This window comes from Dendronephthya gigantea, unplaced genomic scaffold (assembly GCF_004324835.1).
Source record: "Dendronephthya gigantea isolate DGI-Jeju-01 unplaced genomic scaffold, DenGig_1.0 000010F, whole genome shotgun sequence".
NCBI classification, from domain to species: domain Eukaryota; kingdom Metazoa; phylum Cnidaria; class Anthozoa; order Malacalcyonacea; family Nephtheidae; genus Dendronephthya; species Dendronephthya gigantea.
Window position 1 is genome coordinate 3,010,247 of NW_021163020.1, and position 19,184 is coordinate 3,029,430.

General features: G+C 39.3%; 1 protein-coding gene and 1 long non-coding RNA gene across 4 annotated transcripts; one reads left to right on the top strand and one right to left on the bottom strand.

The window, feature by feature from the left end:
• Positions 1-593: 593 nt before the first annotated feature.
• On the top strand, positions 594-19,165 carry LOC114518003 (kinesin-like protein KIF21A). 3 transcript variants are annotated; one of them, XM_028537873.1, is made up of 39 exons: positions 594-971; positions 1,318-1,497; positions 1,668-1,710; positions 2,301-2,483; positions 2,849-2,893; positions 3,075-3,167; positions 3,511-3,633; positions 3,764-3,931; positions 4,072-4,187; positions 4,356-4,458; positions 4,669-4,761; positions 4,852-4,934; positions 5,048-5,148; positions 5,310-5,370; positions 5,598-5,754; positions 8,784-8,891; positions 10,879-10,972; positions 11,281-11,612; positions 11,990-12,229; positions 12,334-12,636; positions 12,770-12,907; positions 13,015-13,125; positions 13,205-13,306; positions 13,567-13,794; positions 13,933-13,982; positions 14,080-14,113; positions 14,197-14,687; positions 15,145-15,189; positions 15,775-15,840; positions 16,167-16,300; positions 16,373-16,509; positions 16,775-16,932; positions 17,089-17,203; positions 17,318-17,353; positions 17,468-17,533; positions 17,795-17,929; positions 18,015-18,141; positions 18,481-18,553; positions 18,868-19,165. In XM_028537873.1, exons 1-39 carry the CDS (start codon positions 931-933, stop codon positions 18,944-18,946), a joined length of 4,992 nt encoding a protein of 1,663 aa, XP_028393674.1. In that variant the 5' UTR covers positions 594-930; the 3' UTR covers positions 18,947-19,165. The 3 variants fall into 3 exon arrangements, with proteins under 3 accessions (XP_028393674.1, XP_028393676.1, XP_028393675.1); XM_028537875.1 differs by lacking the exon at positions 17,468-17,533; XM_028537874.1 differs by lacking the exon at positions 15,145-15,189.
• LOC114518005 lies at positions 7,514-10,333 on the bottom strand. The gene is made up of 3 exons (XR_003686446.1): positions 9,916-10,333; positions 9,429-9,554; positions 7,514-8,708 (listed from the first exon to the last, which is right to left on the bottom strand). It is a non-coding gene; the product is annotated as an uncharacterized LOC114518005 (long non-coding RNA).
• Positions 19,166-19,184: the final 19 nt, after the last annotated feature.

Consider the following 19,184-nt stretch of genomic DNA (forward strand, 5'->3'; position numbering starts at 1 on the left):
TTCGAAATGCTTCCTTGGGGAACGTGTGTAAAAAATGCCAGTAAGAGTGATAATGAAAAGGACACAGTTTTCAAGATCTATATATGATTTTTAAAACTTTTTTGGGAAGGTGTAGGAGATTAGGTGCCACGTAAGTCTGTAATCCATGTAAGGGTGGGGTGAAGGTTCTGGCATTGTTTGATTTTGATCCTGCCGGTATTGAACTAAATCCAGTACCGCAATAAATAAGTATGATATGAAGAAACTTCAACTTCTAACCTTAGGGTGTTCATGGGGGTATTTACCATGCTGTTCCAGCCGTCGATGGGATCTCTTTCTTTCTCGCGCTGCACGTCTTTTGAAAAGCTTTGGGTAGGAGCTATGTTGAATTCTGGGGACAGCGCTCCTGGACGTTCAACTACCGTGATTTTTCTGTGTATTTGTACATGGAGCTTTTATTTCTACTGCACATTATTATTATTACATTAAAAAATGTTCTTCTTGGTAAGATTTTACAACTTTTGCATAAATTGCGACCTCGCAACCGCGCGTGTATCTCCACGTGTGCGTCAGTATCACGCGAGTGCTGCAGCTGGCGCGGCCATTTTGAAGGTTGGCAAAGTTTCATGTAAACGGTTATTTATTTATTGCGTCGACTCTAGGCTAAGAATTTCAACGAATATTACGATGTAATCAGCCGATCGCTTTACAGGAAGAAGGAAGGGGACTACACCGACGTTACTTTAAAAAAGTAGAGCGTTTTGGCGTATATTTTAAAAAAATTCCGGCTAAATTGAAGGTCTATTTATGAAGCGCCGGTCGAAGGCTATTAAGCCTTTCGTGGTTTCTAAGCTAAATATATGGAAATAACCAAATTGGGCCAAATATATTGCTGCGGAGAAGAAACTATATTAAAAGGAGTTTCCGATTTTGTTAAAGACTGCTTGGAAAATGTCCGGGGACGCGGATACGTCCGTTCAAGTTGCTTTAAGGTACTGTACAACACAATAATTTATGACTGTGTTTTTCGCTTATGAAAAAAAAAATTATATTTGCAAATTGGTTTAGTGGCGGTTTCTATGGACTGTCTCGTTGTTAAAAGAGTCTAAAGGCGAATCCAGCTATTCAAAAGAATTGATATTAAAGTCGAGCAGTTTAAATGCATGAATATATCACAACGTTAAAGCTCCCGTATTTAATTTTCGACATCTTTCGCGAGCTACATAATTTATTGTTTACGTTGTATAATGTTTTACGTTTAAACCCCCTTAAATTCATAAATCATGTATTGCATCGTAATGGCTAAAAATATTGCTTCTTTTTGTCTTTATATTGTAGGATTCGTCCACAAAGTGCGTCTGAAAAGATTGAAATGTGTCGAGTTTGCACGAATGTCACACCGGACCATCCGCAAGTTATTTTGGGCAAAGACAAAGCTTTCACCTACGACTTAGTCTTCGATATCACGTCCAAACAATTTGAAGTTTATCGAGATTGCATAGAGGGCCTTATCGAGGGGTAAAAACGCATAATTTTATCACGTTTTATTGTTTTATCTCTAAAAACATAGCCTTAAATTAAATATTTGCCCTGCAGCGCGAGTGAATTGTTTACATTGGGGGGATTTAAATTTTAAATGTAGCAAATTTACGTGTGGCTAAAATTTTCCAAATATATTGAATGTTTAGGTGTTTTGAAGGGTATAACGCCACAGTTTTGGCTTATGGACAGGTGAGGCTTCGTTTCTAGGTCTCGATATTTTCTTGAAGCAAGTATAATAAAATATTTACCTTGGGGTTGTGAATTGAACGGTCATTAAAATTTGCATATATGGGCATACTTAGTAATAACTACGTTAGTCAGTCCCAATATAGTAGTGTTTACTAGAAAGTGTTATTATTCTTTCATGTCACAGTTGTCACTTGATCTAGCATTTACATCTGTGATTGGAATTTAGTTACAGAAATTTGCTGATAGCAATTTCACCTGCTTGAAATGTGAACTGTGTCTGAAGTTTTTTCTGAAAATTTTGATCTTCAGTGCGAAGGTCTAAAGCAGTCTTCACAAAGCTCTCCCTCTCATAATATCACTAATCCAATGAGGAATAGCCTCATTCAGACTGCCCTTGTCAGACCTGTGGGTGGGATAATATGGACCAAATTTAGTATTGGCAAAGTAGGCTCAAGTTTTTTCTTGTCGTACACTTGACAAATAAGGGATTGCAATGAATGATTGCCAAGGGGGAAAGTCTAGTCTTTGTAATGGTATCCTGTACAAATAGATTGGTTAATTTGATTTGTTTCATCAAATCAATCTTTTAGACTGGTGCAGGGAAGACATACACAATGGGCACTGGGTTTGATGTTAACATCAGTAAAGACGAAGAAGGAATCATCCCGAGAGCCGTAAGTCACTTGTTTGATGGTATTGAGAAAAGAAAACTGGCAGCGAAAGAAAATGGTGAACCTCCTCCTGACTTCAAAGTTAATGTCCAATTTATGGAGGTAGGTACTATGCCTCACCACAATGCAAGAACTGATATGTTTGTTCATGATCCCCCTTTGGAATTGATGAAATAACCCCCTGTACTAAATTTGTTTCTGCCTTTCACACCCTACCTGCACACACCCTCACATCCGAACCTTCATGCAATGTCACCTTCCTCTCTTTCATTCCCATTCATGCTAACCTGTAGTACAGAACTCACCCTCTTAACCCCAAGACCTCCATTACTCTCGTGCGCTTCACCCTTGCATCCTTATTATCCCATTTATTAACTGTTTACACTTCACCTGTGCACTCTTCCTCCACCTATTTGTCCTGTTTGAAGTCCCTCATGACTAAAATTTTACCCTTCAACCTTTTTTAGCTTTACAATGAAGAATTGATTGATCTTTTTGACAGTGAAAGCAGAGTAAGTATTTTAGAGTAAATTCCCAGCTAAACCAAATCACTTGTAAAAATCAAATGCCAGTAAACGTGCCAGTGCCAAACATATAACTACGGAGATTTCATTGCCGGCATGGATTAATTTAGATCGTTCAAAATTCTACCAAAAACTGCCGAAACCTGACACAGGTATCTGTTTTCATCAGGGTTCAGGAAAACATATAAAGATTCACGAGGACACGAATGGTGGAATTTATACTGTCGGCGTCACAATGAAACAAGTCAATTCCGCTAAAGAGGTGCGTGATAAAACAATTCTAAGCCCTAACTGTAAAATTTGATTTCCACTTTCATTCATCCCTTGGAACACGTAGCATGATGTCTAAACCAGATGTGACCCGATTCGATCACAAGTCGAGAGAGAAATCCGTCCGCTTACTTCAGCTCTGACAGCGAGTAACTCCAATTAACACTTGAATCATTTGGAACCTGTTGTTAGAAAGGAAGTTAACGCTATAAGCTCTATGAACTGTTTTAAAAGACTGACCTATATGAGACGGTTGAACAGTCTCACAGGGAAAACCCTGTCTTCGTTGGCAGAGATTTGACTCACTGTTGTATGAATTATTAATTTCGTTGCAGACTTTGAACAACTTACAGCAGGGTGCGTTGTCTAGGACAACAGCCAGCACAAACATGAATGCCCAGTCATCAAGATCTCATGCAATTTTTACACTCCACATAACGCAACAACGTGTTGTGAAGGTGAGAAAGAGTGCAGCGTTGACCTTGTGTTTTTTAACTTCTATCAGGCTCTGACTATGCTAAACTGAAGCTAATCAAGACTGCTATTCGGTAAATTTCTCTACTTAAGAAATGCTTTTTTTCGCTTCAGCTCAACAACGACGAAACGGTATCCAACGGTGTCCAAGGTAAAGGTTTCGAGTACGAAATGCTGACAGCAAAGTTTAACTTCGTCGATCTGGCTGGATCCGAGCGACTGAAGAGAACTGGGGCAACAGGTGACCGAGCAAAGGAAGGAATATCAATTAACTGCGGTCTGGTAAGACACGCCTAATAATCCTATTTTATACGGAGAGTGTTTTTTGAGCAAGTTAAAACGATAGTTAGGCTCAAATCAGAAAGTTCCAACCAAGCCTTGGCAATGGGCTACAAAAATAAAAGTTTTTTTTATCTTCTTAGTTGGCATTAGGGAACGTGATTAGTGCATTAGGAGACAAGGCAAAACGTGGCACTCATGTACCTTATCGTGACTCGAAGCTCACAAGATTGCTGCAAGATTCTCTAGGAGGAAACAGGCAAGTAGTAACCTTGGAAATAGTTTGGATTTCCGATTACAATCTTGCCTCTGTACTGTGTGGAAAGAGTGATGCAGTATACAGTAACACTAGGCTTCCTTGGGTACCTACCCCCAAGCTAGAATGAGGTGAATTTGATGAATTGATGGATCTTTCTTCTTCTTCCAGTCGTACGCTGATGATCGCTTGTGTGAGTCCGTCGGATCGGGACTTCATGGAAACATTGAACACGCTCAAATACGCAAACAGAGCCAGAAACATTAAGAACAAGGTCTGTGAGAAATCTGCCTTTTGATGGCTGTCGACAATGGTATTAGCGTTCTTAATCTTCACCGTTTTGCTCGACGTGGGAAGGGATATATCCAAAGTTGCTCCATTCTCAACACTTTAAGTTAAATACAAACTCAAGATACAAGCTAAACAAAGCTAAATGGACGCTCGAAAACGACCTTACAATTTATCTTTTAATATCTCGCTACAGGTTGTCGTAAATCAAGACAAGGCAAGCAAACAGATCGCCACTTTGCGAGCGGAAATCCAAGCTTTGACAATGCAGTTGAACGAATTCAAACAGGTATAAAAATCTGGGGTTTTCGGCTCGTTTGCATAAAAGGGTGTTGCACAAGTGTTGACCAGTACTGAACAATACAACGTGTTTTTTCAGGGTAAGCGTGTTGCTGGGGAGGGCGAGGCTCACATGAGTGATATGTACCATGAAAACACTATGTTACAGGCTGAGAATGACAAGTAAGCGATCTTGCATGGTGTTAATGCATGCTTCTTATAGAAGTTCACTAGAAAGACGTACGCAATTTTATGCAATATATGAGAGACATTTGTTGAAAATTTTCGCCTTGTAGACTGCGTATGCGTATCAAGGCTTTGAATCTTACAGTGGATGGCCAGAAAAAGCGAATCACAGAGTACATGGCAAACAAAAGTATTGCCATGTTGAATGGAGGTATTGTCAAATATTTGAGAGGATATAATGTGCATCTAAGGTTAAGAGACGTTCTCAAAATTCAATAATGCGTGTTTTCTAAAAACTGTTAATACGAGAAAAGATTCAGGCCTCTTTACTGTCTGTCAATGACTGAGGTACTATTGTTTCTAACTTTATAGAACTGAAAGGCGGTGTCGAGGAATTGATTTCTGGCTATATTGAGGAAATCGAAGAATTAAGGTACGATATGCATATGAAATATGATTAAGCTACTTAAGAACGAGGACAGACCATCGAATACAACAATATTAGGAAGGCGTATTTGGCCTGTGTTCGCAAACCCATCTCAAACTCGCAATTTCCAAATCAGAATAAAATTATAAAGTTACGTTGTACTGAAACCTTCAAGGTTAGACGTGCAGTATTGTTGCAATGTTAGCTTATCTTTCCTATGTTTTTCACGACAGGAGTCGGCTACTAGAGAGCGAAGCGATGGCCTCGGCCGTAGCACGTCGATCAGTTACGACACCATCTCGTATGGGGCGAGCAAGTATCGATGCACCTGCCGAATCTATCCTAGAGATTGCAAAACAAGACCTCAATTCGCAGATGAAGAAAGCTAAGGTGGGGTACAAGTATGGTTTTCGCCACAACAATTCTGATTATTCTTATACCTACAATCTTAACCTCCAGAGTTCGTTTTCGCTCCGCGAGAACAATTCCGCGTGTGATACACGCAACACGCGTGGGCAGCGTATGAGCTACACGCAGAACACGCCCCGCCAAGAACGTCTTGTGGGTAACAGGCGCGCGATGCATCCCGCGCGTGATAAGCTTAGGTCCGCGAACAAGGTCTCGAAAGGTCCCGCGCCGAGGTGTCACGGGAAGGGATTGAAGCACGAAAGCTTGCTCACCAGAGGGATAAATAAGGTGAAGAAGAAGCTTTTTGGGTTGAAAGTTGTTCCAAGGAGATTAACGGCCAAACAGAGTCCAGTCAAAAAATGTCTCAATGCCTATGGATTTGGTACTCGTACACAGTCTTCAACAAAGTTGGATCAAATGAACATGGCTACCACCTCGCGCCCAAGAGCCCGAGATACTAATTCAAAGATCCCAATTCCGGTCAGCGGTTTTTCAAGACGCAGACATTTTCGACGTTTTTTGATGGATAATATCGGGAGTACAAGCTCGTCAATGACAGATTGTGGGAAACGTGATATGATGAGGAGTAATGTTGGTTTCTATAATAATCGACGTTCTCGTAATTCAGATGTTTACGAGGACAGGATGTACTTTAATTTGCCCCCACAAGAAGCTAGTAAAACTGGTTTGATCCCAAAGAACACCCGGGGTAGGGACTCTCGTCGTAAATTCTCAGATCGCGGCGAAGCAACGACTTCCAATGCTAAGAGCCAAACAAAACACTCAGGAACATTATCAGATGAAACTAGTTCTGGCGTAGAGACGAAGTTTGCGTCGAGGCCAGGTCAAACCCGGAAACAGCACAATGTTCGATCTAATTTGATTGGTTTAGATCCGAGGATCTCACGGGAATTAAGACTGATTGATTCTCCAATGAGCTCGCGTGGATCATGGGAAGGGTATGAATGTGATGATGACGTGACGTCGGAATATAATTGGCCTTTGTCGGCACATAATCGGCAACATTCGGGATATTTTCGACAAGTGTCCGAAAAAGAAAGGCCTGTGTCAGAGAATGTTCAGCTATATTCCGAGCAAGTTCGACCGAATTCGAAAAATCGTCGTCCATTGTCGGAAGACCTTCTTCGTCCACTGTCAGGAAATCTTCGCCCGCTGTCAGAATATCGGCCACCATTATCGGCAAACCTTCGGCCAATGTCTTTGGAACTCGACGAAAAAGTTCTGAGTCTACCGGAGCGACGCAACCGGCTAGAGAAAGACTTGGACGCATTGATGCAATCAATGGAAAAAGTGCTAGGGAGCCCTATGTCGCCATGCCGTGAGTCTAACTCTTCGATTGGTGCAGGCGAGGTGTCACGTGAGGAACCGGATGGTATCCTGGGAGTTTTTGGCAGACCTGTGTTTGAGGCTGTTATTTAGATGAAACCAACTAGACCAGGGCATACGCCCTGACTAGACCAAGGGATTATACACCCGCTATTGTAGATGACAAGGCTGGCAGCTTTCTAATAGGCCGTAGTTCCCAGTTATTAGGCAAATTATTGATTGTTGTCTCAAAAAATCGTAGAAAGGAAACCTAAGAAATGCCTGCCTAGAGGTTATCTGATAACTGATAGAAAGTATTTGTTATTAGAGTACTCACAATTACATAATTTTTAGTTGGTAAATCAATGTAGACAAGAAACTTGATTTTTATTAGAGACATAAGATGTGTCGTGAATATTTTATATTAAGTATAGAAAGGTTTAAATGAAATACAACAATATCTGTTAATAAGAGAGCACCATATGTGTTAAAATAAACTAAATTCTAACTCTATGTTCATGCCATAATTCCTGTCTTTTTACTGCAGCACCAACTAGTTCACATTACTTTAGAAATTCTAGCACTCTTATTTCCACACACAATTATTTCCAACGTCGTTTGCACATGGGTGCAAAAAACACGCCAGAGGAAAATATATTAATCCCCGACACATGTTAATGCTCAGTGGACATATTGATATATTGATGTGTATATTGATTGAGTTACCAGAAGACCACTTCTGCAAGAATTTTGTCTCTAATCGTACTCAGAGATACCCGAGGTGGAGGAACAAGATAAAACTAAAGCTAACTTTACATACAGTGTCCAGAAACAAAAGAATGCAGTCAAAATTCAACCACGTACCTTTTGCAAAAAAAAACGCGTACCCTTCGTTATTTCTGAGATAACCATCCATTTATCGCTTTACGAGTTACATTTCCACCAATATACAGTTGTGTCTGCATGAATACGGGTTTTTTACATACCGTCATGTGTGAAAAAGGTGTTGCCATTTTTAACATGGACGAAAGAACCTTGTAGGATACTTCATGTATTAGCTTTAATAAAGAAAATACTTCTCAGGATATTCGTGTAGGTTTTATCCTGGAGGCGTCCTTGAATTCCATCTTCACTGAGCGACCGTAATATTATATCTTTGTTACTAAAGTCACGCCATGCAGAAACCTACTTCCGCAGACAGCAAAGAAAAGGCTGTTACCGAATTTGGATTGGTTTGTTAAATTGAAAAAGTTGCCATGAACCTAACAATATTGTGTGGAATGCATTCCAAGCAGAAGAATGGCGGAAATCGTGGTTGTGAATGGGATGGTCTTCATGGATTGTTGAAGTAAAAACCAAAAGTGATCAAGACTTATAAAAACACGAGTGTCTGCATTTTACATGCTTGTTGAACGTCGACTATAAACGAGTCTATTAAACCAGCGTATTTATCCCCCCTTTCCCATTTTAAAACAGAACACAGCAGCAAAGATACACTTTATTAAAAAATTAGGAGCTTTCCCATTCTGCTTCGCCAATATCTTCGGAATACCTGTATCTCATTGCGACTTTAGTGACAAGCATCGTTTTCGACAAGCATCCCGCCTTCCCTGAAATGCAAAGTTGTGGTTAGTTCAAATCTTAATTTCATCAAAAGCTAATAAATAGGTCGAATGTTTTTTTAGGAATTGCAAAGTATGGTTGTCGAGGATAAAAAGCCTGAAGTACTGGATCTAGGCAGCGACGGTGAGAAGGAGAGTGGGGATGAGAGTCAATCTGAAGAGGAGGAAGAAGTAAGAACATATAATTATATAATAATTTACAAAACATCCCACCTCTCTGAAGAACAAAGTTTTATCAAGGCAAAATGACAAAGTCAATCCAATTATGCGTGGATCCTGTGGTACAACATGTACTGTAGACTACAACATATACTATACACTGAGATGACAGCATTCTTTGTTATAAATTATGCGCGGCAGATGTAACGTGAAATTTTAATTGAACGAGCTACTGTCATTGCAATTACTATATAATGATATGGATCCGTACTGTCGCTTATGTATATCGCAGATTAACTTTTAATCAGACAGCCTTTGAAGGATGTTAATTGCGACGCCAGAATAATATTGATTTGAGCCCCAAGAGAACTATATCTTTTTTTACTTAATGGCTCCGTGATCTTTTTTTTAGAAGTCTAACTGATAACGGCTATCTTTCATTGCTCCGGTTTAAAAACGAGAAGAAAATTTTTACAAACACAGGTTTATATTTCTTTTGCAATGCCACTCATTATAGGTTTTCGCTAAATGTACATTAAGAATCCTTACCTCGTTGATCCAGATTTTCGTGGAGAGAAAGTCTGAACTGATATCTTGAACGGGGGAGCTTTCAAGTGTAGGAAACTGTCTTCAAAATTGCTTGATAGATGATGATATGAACATACAGATATGAACCTTCAAAATACAAAGAAAACTCAGACCTTTAAACAAATATCCTTCGTCTGGTTAGCGAAGGAAAACTAATTTACAAATTGCAAAGACGAAGGGTCTTGAATTTTCCGCGAGAGTTTACATCACATCAAGTCATTTCGAAACCTACAGTATAGCTACATATGTGTTTATATTGAATATTGCTGAATAGCAATATAAGTTCAAAACCGTTCCCCATGCAATAAGGCCCTAATAAGGATTGTAAAATCGTTACCACGGTTTTCAGTCAAACTGCTTGAAAATTTACAATGAAGTAATGAATTATTTTCTACCTAGTCAGTTAGTGATTGACTAGAACATTGAAGCAAAAAGCAAAGCAACGAACCTTCAGTCTTTTAATGAACAAGTCACATCACTTCGGGGCAACATTACGTCGATATAATCTTTTATCCAAATTTTTCTTCTGAATTTTATTGATGAAATAAGGCTTTTAATGAAGACGCCTGAAATCTTTGCTTATGTTTTTGAGGCTCTCAAGTATCGATAACAACGGCTGTCAAACCCCAAGTTTGAAAGAAGTAAAATCAATGCGATGATATTTTTTTGATCTGTCATATTCCGTCGAGCAATGCAACATTTCTTTCCATTTCCACGTTCCCGATACTCCGTGATATCAAACAGGTCCTCTCTCAAAGGACAGGGCAAACTGGCTTTCCCGAAAGCCGCAGTACTCAGAATTTGTGAAAAAACAAAACTTTTGTCGGCTAAGCAATTTTGGAGCCGCCTTTCTTAGACACAGCAGCTGTCTGTTTAAGGCAAGAAAATTTCGTCAAGCATTAATTATTCAACGCAATTTTCGCGGCTCCCTGTGCATTATTTATCATCGAATATTCTTAAGACTAATTTACCCGTTTCAAAATTGATGAGGTTTATAATGAAATGGCAAAACTACGTCGCTGTGTGTTTTTTTCATCCCGTGGGAAATTATTTTTGCGAAATTATTTATGAACTCATTGACATATTCCTCCACAATCGATTCCCCCCCCCGCTTCTTACACGCAGAGTCTTTTCTGTTTTGGGGGGGGGACAATCTCCTTCATCCACCGAGGAATTTTAGTAAAAAAGTTTACTTGCAAATAAAACTGGATGCTGTCCTAGTTAGATGACCAATGAATGGCGTTAACTGAGTTGCTTGGGAGAGAGTTTTCATGCTCCATTGCTATAAATTAAATGAATCTCAAAAAGGTTGTAAAAGTAGCCCCCTGTTTGATTTTTTGCCCTCTGTCAATTTGGTGGTCCTTATCAGGTCAAAACCCAGTATACTCTAATGATCAAACTTTGCGTTTAGAATGAAGAAGAAAATGAAAAAATAGGAAGTTCATCAAACGAAAGTGAGGATGGAGATGAAGAAGCTGAACGGGATGAAAGAGAAGAAAATAAAGGTATCACGAGCGCTGCACGTGTGAAACATATTGCGAGCAGCATGTTTTCATAGGAGAAGTTAGTACACTTAAGCCCTTGCCAATATGATCATACTTGAATATGTAGACCCTTCCTAAGGCTAAGGTTTAATTTACTCTATACAAAAAGACCATTTTTGAAAGCTAAAGATCAAGCTCGATGATTGATCCAATCTAAAAGTTGACATTTCCACCGTTGTGACCATCTGTGAACATCTCAGCTCATTAAAAGCAAAAGGAAAACACATTCTAACTCGGTTTTCAGCAACAATGTTTATTGCATTATTAAGATACGGAAATACTGCGGGAAGACTTAGCCGGGCTATCGACAGAAATCAGCATCAAGCAACAGCTTATTGAGGAGCTTGAGAACAGCCAGAAGCGACTCAACAACATGAAACTTCATTATGAGGAAAAACTGAGCTTGCTCGAGCGGAAAATCAAGGAGACTGAGACAGAGCGCGACCGGGTACTGGAAACTATACACGAGCACGACAAGGAAGCGGCGCAGCAGAGTCAGAAAGTGAAATCAGAGTATGAGAAAAAGATTAACGATTTTAAAGATGAACTGAAGAAATTACAGTCTGCGAAGAGAGAACACAACAGACTTATGAGAACTAAGGTGAGCAACTGGGACTTGGGTCTATGCGAGGGCAGTTAGTGTTTTCACTTTGATTATCAAAGGTATTAGGTAACTAGGGAGTATGTATCCCTGGGCGCTAGTAAAAATAGTTTTAGTCATGACGAGGCAATCTGATCAGAATAATAAATACAGTTGTTTCGGATATACTGGATCAATATATGACGACGCTTACCACAATTTTGGTAGCAGTCACACCATGAATAAAATTTAGTTGTTTTTTTCATGCAGTAGCAAAGTCAAAAACAGTGAAGCGACATGAAATGGCCTTCAGCTTTAGAAACGTTTGCAGCTGATATGGCAATCCATAATAAACGGAGAATTATCGTTCCTTAAGTTTGTAATTCCTCCGTATCTAGACTCAAAACGAGATGCAGCTAAAAGGACTCACTCGAGATCTGGACGAACTAAAGAAGACTAAAGTGAAACTTATGCGTCAGATGAAGGAAGAAATAGCAAAAAACAAGCAACGCGAAGCTGAACGAGACAGACAGATCTCTCAGCTCAAGAAAGAAAACAGAAAACGTGAAATCCAATTTAAGAACATGGAATCAGAGAAGCGACAGAAAGAGCTCGTATTGAAGCGAAAACAAGCGGAGGTTTTGTTTATTTCATGTTGCATTATTTCAAGCTACATGCTGGGGCTTGGCTAAGCTAGTGCTTGGTGAAATCGCTTAACTAACTGAACAATTCCATATTTTAGGTGAAGCAACTTCGTCAGCAGCAAAAACCAATCTCTGGAAAACTTGGTAAACAACGAAAATTGAATCCTGTCCCTGCCGTACCAGACCTTTCCCTCTCGTCAACGGCCAGCATGGTCGTGTCGGGCACAGGAGTTGAGGTGCAACCAGTGGAAAGATCAGAGCGCGCTAACGGTCTCGCGCGAAACGTGCGTGGTTTGAATAATTCCAAGACCACGCGAGTGATCGGTAAAGTTGCACTCAGCCCTCGTAAAAGGCTTTCCTCGTCTCAAGTTAAAAAGACGTGGGAGACCATCGAGAAACAGGTTTGTGGCAGTGATTTCTGAACTGAGGACAAAGCAGAAAACGCAAGCATATTTAGTCAATTAAATTGGACAGCGTTACCAATTAGAAATTGTTCTTCATACTGGGTTCCAATACTCGTTACTCGTATCTTAGATTGAACGTATCGTTGCCCATAATCAAACGGTGTGTACAATGGAGTCAGATATGGATCGCTGGATAAAAGACCGAGATATGTTGAGCAAGAAGATTGAAAACTGTAATAAAAAACTGGAAGAGGCGAAGTCCGGCAATGTAAGTTCTTATAAAACTCTTTTTCCAGTCAAAATAGAAAGCTATATTACCCATCTAGGTCCTAGCTTGCCCCTATATTACCTTATATTATCCGTCCGTGCCCCTAGGACGACAACACAACGCGAGATTTAAATGAACAGTTGGACGCTTTCAAAGCTCATCTGGACTATGTTCAAGACAACATCACCGAGGCACAGACTGAGATTGCAGATCTTGAGGTGAGCTTGCCACTGCGATTAGCACGTTTTCCCTTTGCAAATCTGTAGGCTGTAGCATTGCTGTTCTGTCCTTTAACAGGATGGAGGAGAAACCACGGAGATTACAGAAGTAATAACAAGTTGTTCAACACATGAAGCAAGACTACTGATGGAACATTTCTTAAATAAAACCATTCAATTGGTAAAACATTGCTTATATTTAATGGCTTTGCCAGTTCAAAACTGTATTCCTAAAAGCTACAATAATTTCCTCTCGATTTTTTACCAACTTATTTGTACAAGTGTGGGTAATGCAACTAAACGTCCCTTTGGTCTGTTTGGAAACAATTCTCAAATTCAATTGAGGTGAAATTCTATTTAGGTAATTCTATGAAAACCCCTTTTCCTATTTCTAAGGCGTGGCGCTACTAAAAATAATATTAATTTCTCTGATTTCTTTAGAGCAAAGAGACTGTTTCAAAAGATGCAACCGTGAAGGAATTGGAAACTAAATTAGAGGCATTACGTCAGCATAGTGAGTTGCAACAGGACCTGGTCATGAACCTGTTGCGACATCCTGGCAAAGATGATCCATCCATACCCAACAAAAACCCAAAAGATCCCGAGGAGGCGGTGAATGGGGTACCAGAGTTGAGGAATGGAATAACTGACGATATTGTTCCCTTTATGGTAATAGTTGAATCTCACAGGGTGTAGTTTGTGATGAAGATCGTGATTCATCATCTAGTTTCGTTAAGACTTATGATACGGTCAACATACCAACCTTCTTTTCTTTCTCTTTCTTAACATTCCACGTTTACTTTACAGAGCAAATCTGAATTTATGGCTCTCATAAAAGATGACGTTCAGCTAAACACGTAAGTTTGTTCTGATGCATTATTTGAAGAGACCAGTGCATGGAACAACACGGGCGTCTTGAATGGATATTGTTCATGGATATTGTGTATTTTCTAGAACTAAAGGTAGCCAAACTGCAGTGAAGGAAAAGGTAACGATATGTTCACATTTTAAGATTTACTCTTCAAATGCGGTGATATAAAATGCCAAAAAAATAATTTACTCCTTTCTTAGGCGCGTCGTCGTAGTTCAACTCAAAAGGAATTACTCTATCCAGCACGTCTTGAGAAACGCGAATCTACCCTTTCGTCCATTCCTGATGTACCTGAAGAACCCACATTACCACCAACCAACAAAGAGGCAACGCTTAACGACCCTATCGACACAACCGACCTCAAACAAAAATTGTTACAACTGGAACGCGCTCGTAAAGCTATGGAGAAAATTGATAGCACACAATTGCCCCCACCTCCAGCTAAGGTGCCGGTTCCCATCGCGAACATTCCCCTAGATAGAGATAGACCACAGTCCGTGGCTGGGTCGACGTCTAATTCATTCGTACGTGGTTCGTTCAAATCAAAATCGGCGCGAAATTTTGCTCGTCCCAAGGCTCCGCTTTCAAGCTCCGTCAATGTGACGTCATCCGCCGAGTCGCGATCGCAGCCTACTTCGCCGACGCCACAACGAAAGTCTCTTGAGGAGAAAGGGAAGCTGGGAAATGGACAGTAAGTGTTGTTGTGCAAGTTTCAAACCAACTGGACTATGTATATATATATAGTTCAGTTGTTTAGAGTGCTGTACTGGGGTCTCAAGGGCTCGGATTCGATCCTACGAGAAGAATTACAGTGGTTGTTCTTTCCCAGCTCAGTTAGGCCTAGAAATTGCATTGTAAAGTTTTGTTTTCCATCAACGAGAATCATCAGTTTTGAGATTACTTGATTTGGTGAAAGCTCATTCGAACTTTCATATCCACATATACTAGCCATCATTTGTAGGGTTACGAAGTGATACATCGCTTCATCCTCAGATAGCTTTAAGGTTGATCAGAGATTATAGCTAGTGAGACCCACCTGAAGAATGCTAAACATTAAATAAATTAAATTTAAACCATAAAAAGTAAATCATAAAAGTAGCTTGAATTCAACTAACTTTAAATCACATTCTATTTTAAAATGTTAAAAGATTGCAAAGATTAACTCGTTCACCACCATCCAGGCGTGGGTCGAGGTGAGATAAAATATATATATCGAACTTACGTTCTCATAAATAATCCAGTAAAAAACGTTTATCATTAAATTTTTTATTAAATTAAACCTTATACTAGAGCCTGAGACCAAAACTAAAAATAATTCATAACAGTTTAAATGCCAAATTTTAAACAGTATCTAAAGTATTTAAACGGAATAACAGGGATTACACTTGGAATACTAGTAACTAGTGACACCAGCCATTAATGATTCGGCGAACGGAGTATCTCATGAATATAGTATAGAAACCTCTTCTCTCCCTCATGCCATCCAGATTTCTCGTTACTTAGGCTTCCATCAGCACGTTCCGTAAAGGGAGTTTACACATTAAAGTGTGCTTGCTATAAAGGCCCATTTGCACTATGCGATTTGTCGTATACGATTCTTATCCTGGCGTATGTGAACGTGTGAACACACGTACAAACGTGACACTTTAAATTCCACCCTGGACAATATGAATGAAGATTGTGGCGTAGGCCCTCTTTTGCATTCGTCAGAATGATAATTGCATACAACTTATCGTGTAGTCTAAATACGCCTTAACGTTCTCTACGGTGTATTGTAGAAACGATGCTGATGATGTGTTCTCAAGACTTACCAGTACCTTGACTCAAGAATCCAATCCAAATGCGTACGTTTAATTCACGAATATGGTGGCAGATGTTCATTCTACCAGAATGCGATCATCTTTAACTTTTTCTCAAATATTGAGCAGAGATCATCATTAAATCGACCCGTTTCTCCTTCAAAGTTACCATAAGCTGTATACTAACTGCATGTACTTATGCTGGACGGTCTATCAGTTTTAAACTGTAGCTATACTCACCTGGTCCAATAAGGTTTAATCCCCAAGTGTTGAAACAGCAGGAAACTGAACAAACAGATTAGAACCCTGCTGCTCAGAAAATTTATCTCGAAGCACCCTTCAGACATTGACTCTGGTGTTCTCATTTTTAGAGGTCGTATGCTGCCCGTTAAGCCTCCTACAGGCAGACCTGGTTCCTTGGTCTGTGTCTACGCATCAACGGGGCATAACAGTGCTGTATTGTCATTGTGCGTTAGTGAGACGACAATGTTTACTGGCTCGAAAGGTTAGTCTCTGCATGCTTTTAAAATATCTCTGCCAACAGTCGAGCTTGTAATTTCATCATTCTCAAACCCAGATCGTACAGTGAAAATTTGGGATCTTAATACTGGAGAGGAGACGATGTCTTTGGGGCAACATAAACGTGATGTTACGTCGCTGAAATATTGCATTGAAACCAAGCGTCTGTTCAGTGTATCACAGAATATTATCAAGGTGAGTCTTATAAACACCACTCTATCTATATATCTTGTCGATTAGCTGGTTCGATTAAGTCTGCTCTCTATACGTCAGTTCTACAACACTGTCTTAGGATATCATGTAACTGGAGGTAATTTCGGTCTTAATATATAATTTCATCTTGGAAACTTTTTGTTTGAAATGTGATTTGTACACGAGGGAAAATTTACGTTCTTAACTGTATTTGAAGGAATCAAACATTGATAGAGAAGACAAAAGACAAGTTTTCCTATCTTTTCAGATATGGGACATTCGTTCTCCCCCATCGAAATGCATCAAAAGCATCACATCCGGTGGTGTAACCAGTGATTCTGCCATCAACGATCTCACTGTCAATCATCCAGGAACACATGTCTTTGCAGCGACCGGAAACACTGTGAAAATTTGGGACTTGAACAAGTACGCATCTCAATCTGTGCATATGTGGGATTCTTTGTTGTTAACTGTGCTGGACTTCACGCTTTACAGAAAATAATTTTAACGTCATCTCTCATTTTCTTCAACTTGCAATGAAATGAAGCACCTTTTCAATGGATTTTTTGTGTTTCTTTGTAGTTATCAAATGATAGGGAAACTAGGTGGACATGCTGGTCATGTCATGGCACTTCTACTGTTAGGAAATCAAGAACCTTATTTGATGCTAACTGGCTCTAGGGATCATTACATCAAGGTATTGATGAGATAACCGTGGTTGATTTGGGTGAACGATGGATAGTGATTTTAGTCTTTATTGTATTCATTATTAGTTGCTTTCTGATAATTATTAATTTTTTGGTTTTTAAAGCTTTTTGAATTAACTGGCTCACTTTCAGGAATTCAGGTAAGAATATGTTTTTCTATCAGCGCAAATATTCTAGTCCAAGAGAATTTTTCGAACAATGACTGGTAAAATAGTGTAAGTAAATAACAGGTTTGAATTCTATTAAATGTATAGAAGACATTTAGTCCTCGTCCGAAAAGTCCATTTAAAAAGCTGACGAGAAAATCCGATCTTTTAAAGGTATTTAAATTGTAGTATGTTTAAACCTAAGTTCAACTAATCATAAATATGCCATGATTAAAGTAACTAATCATAGGTAACAAATATATAACCATATAGTAACTAACTAACCATTGTCAATAAACCACATGTAACAATGTATAACCATATAGTAACTAACTAACCACAAGTAACAATGCATATAGTGGCTGGATAAAGTACAGCAAGTATTTTGATGCAGACACCTCAAGCAATATAGTATTAATTAACCATTTCATTTAGACTCCAATACAGACCTTTGAGCCCCCACATTATGATGGGGTCCAGTCTCTTGCGCTCAACGGCAATAATTTATTCAGCGGGTCTCGTGACAATACTATAAAGAAGTGGAACTTTTCGACGCAACAAGTTCAACAGGTTTGTAAGCAACGTCATTTTGCTGAGTGGAGTTTTACTTTCGTTAATGAACACCAGAGATCAAATTTGTCAACGACTCTTCCAGAACTTGATATCCGCGCACAAAGACTGGGTCTGCTCGTTGGATTTTCTACGCTCCCACAATGTTCTGGTCAGTGGTTGCCGTGGAGGAGTTTTAAAACTCTGGGAGCCGGAGACCTGCCAAGAAATTGGTGAGTTTGAAGCATGGTTTGAAGCTGTCGGGAAACGATGTTTTCTTTGCATTCGTGAATGTGACCAAATTTGTAGACCAATCTTCAAGAAAGTGTCTGGGAAACAATGTTTCCTGGGTCCACCTACAAAAGAACATGGTTTAGGAAACTATGTTTCTGATTTGCCCATACTTCATAAACATGCATAACGACAAACTAGGTAATGATATTTCCTAGTGGTTTTGGTAACCAGAAGAAATATACCCAGGAAACAATATTCCTGATCCACCGTCTTTTTGAAGAGTATGGCTTTGTAAGCAGTGTTTCTACCTAATATAAATCATCAAAATTTTCTCTAAGGTGAAATCAAAGCTCATCGACATCCCATTAACGCAATTGCCACCAATTCATCGTTCGTATTCACCGCATCAAGGTAAACTTGATTGGAGTTGGAACTTGTTTCTAGCTTTGTTGAACATACTAAATATATCTGTTCCAAAAACAGTGTCTCCCATAACTCCAGTGTATCTCCTTCTTGATCAAGTGTGAGCAGGGGCTACCCCTTTGAGTGGATAGTGGATAGCTCTATCATTTCTGAATTTTCCCAATACGGGTTCAGTAATGGCCGTTCCCACTCTCTTATTAATTTACACGTATAAGGGAGGAACCATGAACAGAATGATATACTTGGCTCAGTGTGTTTTAAATTGCTTCTTACCTCCTAAGGGTACTTCCTTTCTTCTATAGCGATCGCCTTATTCGTGTATGGAAATCTACGGAAATACTTGACGAACAGCTAAGTCAAATCAGCCAAAATCGTAGTTAGCATTGCTAGCAAGAGCGGTATAATTCTGAAACTCTATAATTTAATATTTATCATGCATGCAATATATTTTTCTACTGAGTTTATATTCAATTTTTGTACATCGCCATCATTTTTCCCATCGTGTATATATAGCATGTAGAATTCTATTCGTGAATGTAGAAAGAACAAAATTATTAAGATAAATTGATATTTGTATTATTTATATTGGATAAATATTTGTATGTATAAAATTGAGAAA